At 33.5% G+C, this 10,282-nt stretch overlaps 1 protein-coding gene across 1 annotated transcript; it reads right to left on the bottom strand.

Annotated features, from left to right (window-relative positions):
* Positions 1-1,295: 1,295 nt before the first annotated feature.
* Positions 1,296-4,634, bottom strand: LOC107459722 (uncharacterized; the record flags this gene model as incomplete). The annotated part of the gene is given in 7 exon segments (XM_016077960.3): positions 1,296-1,573; positions 2,222-2,336; positions 2,455-2,566; positions 3,597-3,663; positions 4,212-4,257; positions 4,337-4,448; positions 4,538-4,634. Coding segments are annotated over 7 exon segments (615 nt in total). The 3' UTR covers positions 1,296-1,484.
* Positions 4,635-10,282: the final 5,648 nt, after the last annotated feature.

Below are 10,282 nucleotides of genomic sequence, written 5' to 3'. Positions count from 1 at the left end.
AGTGCAGGGAGACGGAACGGGAATGTTGAGAGGTTAGGTAATGACGCTGCAAATGACAGGGATGAGGTCAGTGAGCTTGTGGAGGAAGGGGATGATACCACTGAGTTTTTATGATATAAGGAAAAGGAGACCGCTGAAAATAAAGTACTTTGGGATCTTGCTGTTGAGTGTGGGGCCGCGGCTTATGATGATGAGGAAGATATTATGTCAATTTTACAAGAGCAGAATGAGGCTCAAGTATTGAGAAGAGGACAAGCGAAACAAAAGAAGACGGCACTAGGAGCAGATCGAAAGGAACATGACAGAGATACAATAAGGTGGGGTAATGATTCTTGACATGGAATGTAAGGAGGTTCAGGGGAGTGGGAAGAAAAGCATGATAAAGAGCTTAAAGTTAATAATAAAGTTGAAAGGAAAAGTCTATAGGGCAACAACTTTATTAAATTCTGGCCAGCATATAACCAGCAAAACAAAAATGAGTAATTCTACATCATTGGATGAAATCTCACACTATTAAAAACATCATTGATGACTACTTGATGGCTACAAATAAAAGAAGTTGCTAGCCCCCTAACACTCCTCAAGTTGAAATATTGGGCGTAGAAGGAAATGATCACGAAGTTTGATGTGGTGAGGTTATAGGAAAATGGTAGTGTTGGTTGGGCTCTTTGTAGGATCAGCACAGGGAGGAGTGATTCTCATATGGAAGAGAATGTATTTAGGAAGATTATTTGATACAAAGGAACGCAAGTGAAAATAGATTCCATTAGCTCTATGTGTGGTGTATGATCTGCATACGAAAGTTGGATTATTGATTGGTTAGCTCAAGTTTGTTGCTGGATAGGACACACAATGAACATGTATTGTGTGATACACCGTGAATTCATTTTTCAACTTTTATTCTGATTTTTTTTTTTTTTGAGTTTTGCTTTTGTTGTGTTTTGTTTGTGATTGTTTCATGTAACACACTCCACGTATTGTTTTAATCTCTCGCTTTGAAAAAAATTTTCATGTCTCAAAAGTAAAATCTCTACATAGTTTACAAGTGTGTAATACCCTTTACCTTATGAACGGGCTTTTGAGGTTAAATTAGACCCTCAATCTTAATTCTACACGATTAAAAAAGCAGACTCATTGGGTGAAATTGCAGCTAAAATTTTAACAAAGCATATTCTATTAATGATTACGTTAGAAATAAAAGTAAAACTAATTTTAAATATTATAGATAAAATTAGGTTAAATTAAATATTAAGAATAATTTTAAAATATTTCACAAATATTAATAACAGCTACACTTTAACTGTTTTAAATTTCACAATCCTTATAGTATTTCTTATGACCAAATCTAGGGTTTTTTCTTTAAGTTCGTCTTATTTATCAAATCTGTAATAATGAAAAAGATTATTTAACAATCATAGGGAGAAAAAAGAAAATGAAACCCACATAACATGCTAAAAGAGTACTGAACTACTGATATATGTACATCAAAGTCCGAAACAGGCACATGGTCCATTACGAACATTCCATCGCATTGGAGCTGTTTGTGAAGACGAGTCACTGCTCATCCCAAACCCTATTCACAATCGAAAATCAGAAACACTTAGTAAAGGAACAACTATTTAGACAATAGTTTGCATAAGAATCAAGTCAAATAATATTCAATCAAGAGGATGAATTTTAATTGGAAGATACGAGAGCAAGGATAGTATTAGCATTGGTGTCTAGAGCTGGATTTCTAAACACAAAACACTTGGTGGCCCTTGACAAAAACATAGTATGACCAAAAATACCAATCTAACAGGTGTGCAAAACAGTTGAACCAGTCACAAGAAAAACTACTTTAACCGTTATAACTGACAATCACTTCAACTGCTAGCCCATGTGATAGTCATCGGTCCATGCTGGCATTCTCCTGTTTCTGCTCCCATGCTGCCTCGGGTTTGTATCAACTAGTGAAGGAAAAACATGAAATATTAACCCAATTTGAGAAAATATAGGGAACCAACTTTTAGTTAGCCAAAATTAGTTAACTTTAGTATTTAGATTTATAATTTAGTATTTAGGGTTAAGAGTTTATGATATAGGATCTAGAATTTAAGATAAACAAAAAAAAAAAATTTTAAAAAGTTGGCTGATGTTGGCCAAAACAAGTTGGTTTCCTAGCATTACTCAATGAGTTTACATGCAACAAGAGTTATTGTCCTCCGAAGAGATCAATTACCTGGATTGGCAGGTTCATTGTTAAGGCCAATCTGATTTGATAGTTGTCCATGGCGTCCCTGGGATGTAGTCTCCATTGTAAGCATCTTTAAAGATATTTTTCTAAGGTAATCACTCTGAAATAAGGCGATACCACAGCCAATCAATCTTCCATTATCAATATCTGTGTTTGCATAGGTAACGATAAACAAAAACAGGCAACTTATGAGGCCACTGATACTTGTAAGTATATACCTGGCTGGTTGCAGCTATAAAAATCTTCTCCTCAAACCTTCGGGCAATCTTCCAAAGTTCTTGTGATCCCTCCGGGCCACTAACAGGAAGATGTCTTCTTAACGTTTCCGTTCTGAAAGAAAACCAGAGTAGCTTCATAGTTAGATCAAAGTGACTTATACTTTAAGATCCACAAAGGAGAGTACATGATTGTCAAAAAATCAATGAAACATGCTCGTCATCCACTATAGACTAGGAGCAGCGCTAGCTTGCTAAAGCTCATATAGAGATTATGAATGAATTGGTAAGATTGTTACCCTCAACGGTCAGTATAGGTTACAAAATATAGAATATTGGTATGTCAAAACTCAAACGAGAATGAAGATTTAACAATACTTTGTGATCTATCAAACTAGAATTTTATATAGTTTATTAGTGTTACAGTTTTCACTAGAAGACATCTATTCAGGGAAAGGGAAGAAAAATACAAAGGAAACAGAGGATAATAAATCCTCCTAAAAGTTAAAGAAAAGTAAACGCATATAAGGAACAGAATAAATTGATGTAACAAAGCCACCCAAACCATAACCATTAAAGAAAGAGGAATGCTAGAGGACCATCAAAATTTGTTATTTTTGGCCATCACTTAGCCATCAATGTTTAAAGTATGGGATAAAATATGTTGTTAGATTACTAAACTAAAGGAATTGAGTTGATGACTAAGTGATGGCCAAAAACAATAAATTTTTATGGCCCCCTAGCATTTCTCTTAAAGGAATAATGGACATCTCTTTTAAAAGATCAAGTGCTTTAGACCAAATAGAAGCCGAATGCATAATCTTATCCTAAAGTAGCTGCTTATTTCATGCAATATCTACAGGATTGCAGAAGCAAACCTTCAGCAAAACAATCCAAAGTTAAGGAAATATTGTATATTTTAGCAAATATTTGTCTTCCTTATTGTTTATCAGCTGGTTGATTATAATCTATAGTGCTTTATAACTTCTTCACTTCCTCAACTAAAGTGCATGCTTTGTGATCAAGTAGTTCCACATGACAAACCTCATGGAAATATGATTTATGACTACTTTTTCTTTTGATGTGCAAATGCAGGCAAAACAAAAGCTATTGGATTACTGGATACAACATAAGATGAAATTTACATTTTGTTGACAATTCTTTGTCGGCAATCAGGGCGAAGCTGATATCTCCATTCTCTTTCTCTTGCTTCTGTAAAGGGATGACCAACAGAGGATAACAATTTAAACCACTAGAACCATGTGGACGAAACAGTATCCAGATAATCAACAGACTCATGTATTTGCCATGGACATGAAAGTAAAGACTCACTATTTTGTAAATTAATCTATGCAAAAACGAACAAAATTTAGCATACCAGTCAAATCTTTGTGCAAAAGATGTTGATGGTAAAAACGGGTATGCAGCATTTACACGATACGTTATAAAATAGAATAAAACAAGAAAAATTGAAGATGAAGAATCCTCCCAAAAACTGAAATGGGCTAGTGCTAGTGCCTAGTAACTGAAGAGAATTTCTTTCGTGAAGACTGAAATAGGATGAAGGGCTAAGATTATACTTATAAAGTTTTTTGGAAATGTGCATGACTGACTACATGCACATAATATCTTATATTTTTCAATATTTTTTCCTATAATAAAAAGAACAGTCTTCGCTCTTCACCCAACTTCACTATTCTCCATAGTATTACCCGTAATTGAACTCGAATAGAAGTAGAAAGCAATGTTCTGAAACTTACTCTCCAACAAAAGAATCTTGGAAGCTATTTTCTCAAAATAATCAGCCTGAAGTTAAGCAGAACAAAAGAAATTAGAATAAAAGCAAAAGGGTGAATAAAAGGGGGCAATCAAATTATGAGCCTACCGGGGTTGTAGCACCACCATAACTTTTCTGCTCAATACTATGAGCAATTTTTTGAAGTTCAAGGTCTTCATCAACATCCCCAGGAAGATGACAGAACTTTAACTTGCCCATTCTGTGAAATTGAAGGATAGCAGCATGAATTGAAGAGAAGACACAAAAAAGCATTGCAACATAGAAAAGAAAACAAACCCTAAAGCTTACATATTGTTGAGAATGATTTGGCGGGTTTCAGGCTGCAGTTGATCCCTCCAGTTAGTCGTTGTTGTTGTGTCCATGACTGATGAATGAAGGGTTCGCTCTTCAAAATTAAAGCATGCAAATCAAAAGAGACTTCTAATGAAAGAATTTCATAGCGACAAACACCTCCAAAGCTTTGATCATCAAACGGAAAAGGGGGATGATCTATGCTGGAAAGTAAACTAATGGGTAGCGGTAACTAAAAGGGAAATAGAATGAATGATGAATCAAACCTGAAATAGTAGCTGATGATGATAATGAAAATGATTATGGATGGTGCGAGTGCGAGATGAGCTGCCACGAGAATAGAATTTTATAAACCCAAAATCAAGCTTGATTTCTACGGCGCACACGCTCGGGCATTTGGTATGCACCTTTTTCTCTTTTATTTTTTTTTTATTTTGGGTAAACTATTTTTTTTTTCTAAAATATTTTAAATATTTTAAAAATACTATTGACATTTAATTTAATTTTATCTTTTAACACTTAAAATGAATTTCAATTTTAACTATGTAATCCAAATCCAAATTTATATTCTGATTCGACCATGCTAGAGACCTAATAAACCCACATCCAACATTGGAGTAATTTTTTTTAAAATAAATAATAGAAGAGTTTTAGGGTCAGCTTTTTTTAAATTAATAATTTGTGATTATTAATTAGTCTTATTAGTATTTTTAATAGTGTAAGATTATATCTAATAGTATAGAATTATTTATTTTCCTTGGTTAAGTACTGGCCAGATTTTAATAAAACTGCTAGTTTTATAGACTTTCTCTAAATGATAAATAAGTCCTTGACTTTTTATTTCGAAGATAAATAAGTTTTCGACCAATTAAAAATAAAAAAATATTCCTCACTTTTTAAAATGTAAGACATCTAAATTTTTTTTAAAGACCGAATTATTCTTATATATTTTAGACGAAAAAACTTAAATGTCTCGTAATTTAAAATGTCAATGATGTTTTTGTAATTTCAGTTAGTCAAAAATTATTTTCGAATTAAAAAGTTAGAGGCTTATTTATTTTTTTTAAATATTGATAAAAAAATGTGTGTTACACTAAATTATTTGGTTTTAAGTAATTTTTACTTTGTTATGAAACTTTTGTTTTTACTTTTTCAAAGATTTTGTCTAAAATTTTTTAATTAATTTAAATAACGTCATTGATGTTTTTATTAAAAAATATTTTTTCGAATTTTAAAAATTATTAAAGAACTAAATGGCATTGCGATTTTGTTATTTTATTGAATTTAAAAAATTAAAATGATGTCATTCTTAGAGTTTAATACAACACATATAATAGATCATTTTAGAGGATAACACCAATCTATTAAAAAAATTTCCAACATTACAGAGAATAAATATTATCCAAGTAAAATAAATCTAATAAAACAAAAAATTGAAAATAAAAATCTCAATTTTTATTAATTTCTCTTTATTTCTCCCCACTTCTTTTTTTTTTCTAATGGTCAAATAACACAATTTCATCCACTTAGCAGCAGCTAGAGCTGAAAGTAAGCCGAATTAGAGCAAACTCAAACTCGACTCACGAAAATCAAGATTGGCTCACGACTCAACTTATTAACAATCGAGCCTATTTCGTAAGCTCAAACTCGGCTTACGAACTAGCTCAAATAATAGGAACATAATCTATAATTCTATATCAATAAATTATAACTTATATATATATTAAAAAATATTATAAAATTATAAATTTTATACTCTATCAATTATAATTTTTTTTATGCCCTACATCAAAATTATATATAAAAAATGACTATAAAATATAAGATAATTTAAAATATTAATATATGTAAAATTATATATTACTATTATATATATATATATATTAAATTATTAATACGCATATTTTATATGTATTTAATCTATACTTTTAATATTATATATATTATCGATCCAACTTATGAGCTAAGCTTATTCAAACTCAAACTCGACTCATTTAATTTATGAGCTCAATTCCAAGCTTAAACTCGGCTCACCAACTCACGAGTTCAGCTTATCGAGCTATTAACGAGTCGAGCTCAAGCTAACTCATGAGGTGACTTGACTCACTTTCAGCCCTAGCAGCAGCCACCACGCTTACCTCCAACCACTATTGTCGTTCTCATCGATTACCTTAAATTCTAAGCTTAAATTTCAAACCTTAAATTTTAAATTCTTAAATTTTAAACTTCATATTCTAAATATTCTTTTTACTTTTGTATGTTTTTGTTATTTTAAATTTTAAATTATTTTAATATTCAAGTATTAGTTGATTTGTTTAAAAAAAATCTTAAGAATAAATAACCATTTATACCCGTAAAAGATGAAAATGTTGACATATGTACCCATATTAGATCGAACTGAACTTGTACTCACGCAAGATGTCTTCCGTGTGACAAAAGTACCATGTCTTGGATATGCACTTGTTTTGTGGTTATCCAACCCTACGTGACACTCTAACCCTCCAAAATCCTATCTACGTGGAAGTGAACAAATTTTTTCACTAAGGGTTTGGAAGAAGAAGTACATTTCGCAGGAGAGATCTGCTGTGCCCTAGCAGAGGTTCATCTTCGCCATCGCTCCATTCCCAATTCGAAAAAGACGACTAGAACACTCCCAATCGGTCATAACGAAGACTAATAGAGAATCGTGCATAGATTAGCGAGCAGAGCCTCATACCAGGTGTTTCGTTGTCGACAGCGAAGATGTCACTCCCTTTGATCAACGAAGAATAGAGAGGTATGTCATTTCCACTTTTGATTGATGTCATTGCCACTAGTTAGACCAATTCTGTTATCCTATTAAACCCTGTGATTAACTTTATATATTTGAGAATTGTTAGAATAGTTGGTTGAGGATTTGCGTTAGCTGCAGTTACAGACAATATTTTCTTAGATTGTATTGTTTAAATTTATTTCTAAGAATGGTCACCATCCATATAACTCTGTCTATTAATCATAGATGATGGATTGAGAGAGGACCATGTGAGAAGGTTAGTTACATTGGTGGAGAAATAACAAAGATTGAGAGGGTTAACATTGATACCCTCAATGATTTTTTCATATATAATTTGCTGAAGGACAATGGATATACGTCTATTGCTGATTTTTACTAGCTAGAACCTGGGAAGGAGCTTGATAATGGGTTGAGGTTACTAAGGATTGATATGGACATAGTTAAAATGTATGAGGCAATCATGAAGAACAGTAACAAAATTAATGTCTATATAGAACATCCGGTGGATCATCCTATGATAGTTAAGAAGAATATGACTCCATCAAAGATGAGAATAAAGAGTTGTGATAAAAGGGTTCCAACTCCAAAAAAGAGTCCAAAAAGAAGATTGATAGTATTGGAAGATGATGATGATGCTGAAATAGTAGGTCATATCCAAATTGTGAAGGAAGGCCAAAAAAAGGAGTGAGGCCCAAACCAGGGAAGAGGCCCATAAAAAATAACCAAACTGAAGTTGAGGCCCAAAATGAGGACAGTGTCAATATGCTCCAATAGAGAGAAAATCTAGCACCTTCATCATCCCATGAAGCAAGATAGATTTCTCAACCTCCCCCAACACCTGTCCTACCAGATGAGCCACCATCAATTCAGTCCCAACCTTCCTAGCTACCTATTGAGCATGACCAGCAACCAATACATACTGATGATTCAGACCTAGTCCCACCTTCTGAAAATGTCTCTGAATATCTTGCACCTGAACAATTAACCTAATACATCCCATAGCCATATAGAAATTCACTTTCACAATCAATCCTTGAGTCATTCCCACCATCTGACTCCAATAGAACTCCCCAAAATAATCAAATCAATCCTTCAGATGAGGTTGAGGAACGGCCAAAGGTGAACAAGAGAAGATCAACAAAGAGGCATCTCCCTACAGAACCCTTCATCCCGAACCCTGGTCCGGACAAGCCTCCAACCTTCTATGTCCCAATTGATGAGGATAATTTTTCTGATGAAAATGCTGGATATCATTGCTCTGAGTCAGAGGACTTGTATAGCATAGCATGTGATGAAGATACTGACTAGACTCTAGTTTTTCCTCAGAGCAATGCCGATGCCCCTGTTAACCAGGTACGATAGGAGTTGGGGATGGAGTTTGAAACTCAACCATTTTAGGAAGGCATTCCAGAAGTTTAATATCAACATTGGAAGAAGTATATTCTTTGCTCGTTGTGATTCCACAAGATCTAAGGCTATATGCTACGATGAGGACTGTCCTTAGCAAATATATTGTGCTAAGAGAACATTTCCAGCAAGTTAATAGGTAAAGAATTTTGTAAATGAACACACTTGTATCAAAGACAATCATTGTAAGTCAGCAGATGAAAAATGGGTTACAGATAAGCTAGAGGAAAGGATAAAGGGTCAACCAAACTTGACAGCGAGAGAGGCTGACCAATACTTCATATCTAAGTATGATGTGCTGATCAACGAGAGAAAAATTTACAGATCTATGAAGAAGGCAAAATAGAGGATTGAGAGTTTCGAGATTCCACAGTATGCAAAACTTTGTGATTATGCTAACGAGATACTGAAGACTAACCTTGGCTTGACAATAAGGATACACACGAATCCTATACCTGATTCAAATCCTCTTTTTCTGAGGATCTATGTATGTTTTGATGCATGCAAGAAGGGATCTGTAGGTAGTTGTAGATCATTGATAGGGTTAGATGAGACTTTTCTTAGAGGGTATTACGGGGTCACTACTAACAGCAATAGGACATGCTGTGTAACACCCTCACTATCAGAATGTCACGCTTCCGGCTACGCCACTCTAATTGGAAGAAGTATTACGACTACTACATACATTAATAATAAAATAGGATCCTTTGACTCGAAACAGTATCGCTGATTTTTTTAAAAATCGGAAAACTACTTTATCTTGAAAATAAACAAACATATATTTATATACAAGACTTCTTACATAAGTAACTTATAAATATAATATACATACACAAGATACAATTCCTATCCCTATTACAGGATTATAATATTAAAAGGGAGGGAAAAAAAGATAATATCTAAACTAAAACATAACATAAGAAGAATGCAATAAAATTCTTCCGAAACTTCTTCATCCGTTTCCTGAAAAGATAAAGCTGTAGGAGGAAGTACTGACGAATGAATTTTTGCCGGTATAGAAATTATCAAGTAATCAATCGTAGTATAGTCTAAACCGACGCAAAATCCATCATCAAACAAATCTACAATCTATAACCGAGAGTATTAGTCCCGAGTCGTTCTTCCCTAGGAATGCTACAAGGATGCATGTTGTTGGTTAAGTGGTCTTTTGTGGCTTGAAGAGTGTGGCATAAAAGTGCTAATAAAAGAAAACAACAATCAATCAATATTAAAAACCTTGGCCAAAGTTGAACATTGGAAGTTCCATCACTATAGTTTCCTTCAATTGTGATAACAAAGGAGTGTTGCTTCACTTAGTCAACCCCTAATTATAGAGGAAAGTCAAGTAAAAGTAACTAACTCAAGTCACAAGTCCTAGTCTTACCCTAGGGAAGTCTAGCTTTAGTGCACTCTAAGTCAATTAGCAATTCTCAATTCTTAATCAACAATTGACATCCACTATTCAAGTGTCTCCAATGACTCAACCACTAGGCCAAGTGAGGGGATGCTACTCCATATCTAAAGTTGGCATTTTCTCAAACACTTGGAGAGCAAGAATGAAA

The sequence above is a fragment of the Arachis duranensis genome, chromosome 7 (assembly GCF_000817695.3).
Source record: "Arachis duranensis cultivar V14167 chromosome 7, aradu.V14167.gnm2.J7QH, whole genome shotgun sequence".
Lineage (NCBI taxonomy): Eukaryota > Viridiplantae > Streptophyta > Magnoliopsida > Fabales > Fabaceae > Arachis > Arachis duranensis.
Note: the sequence above shows the minus strand (reverse complement) of the source record. Positions and strands in the feature narration are given on the sequence as shown.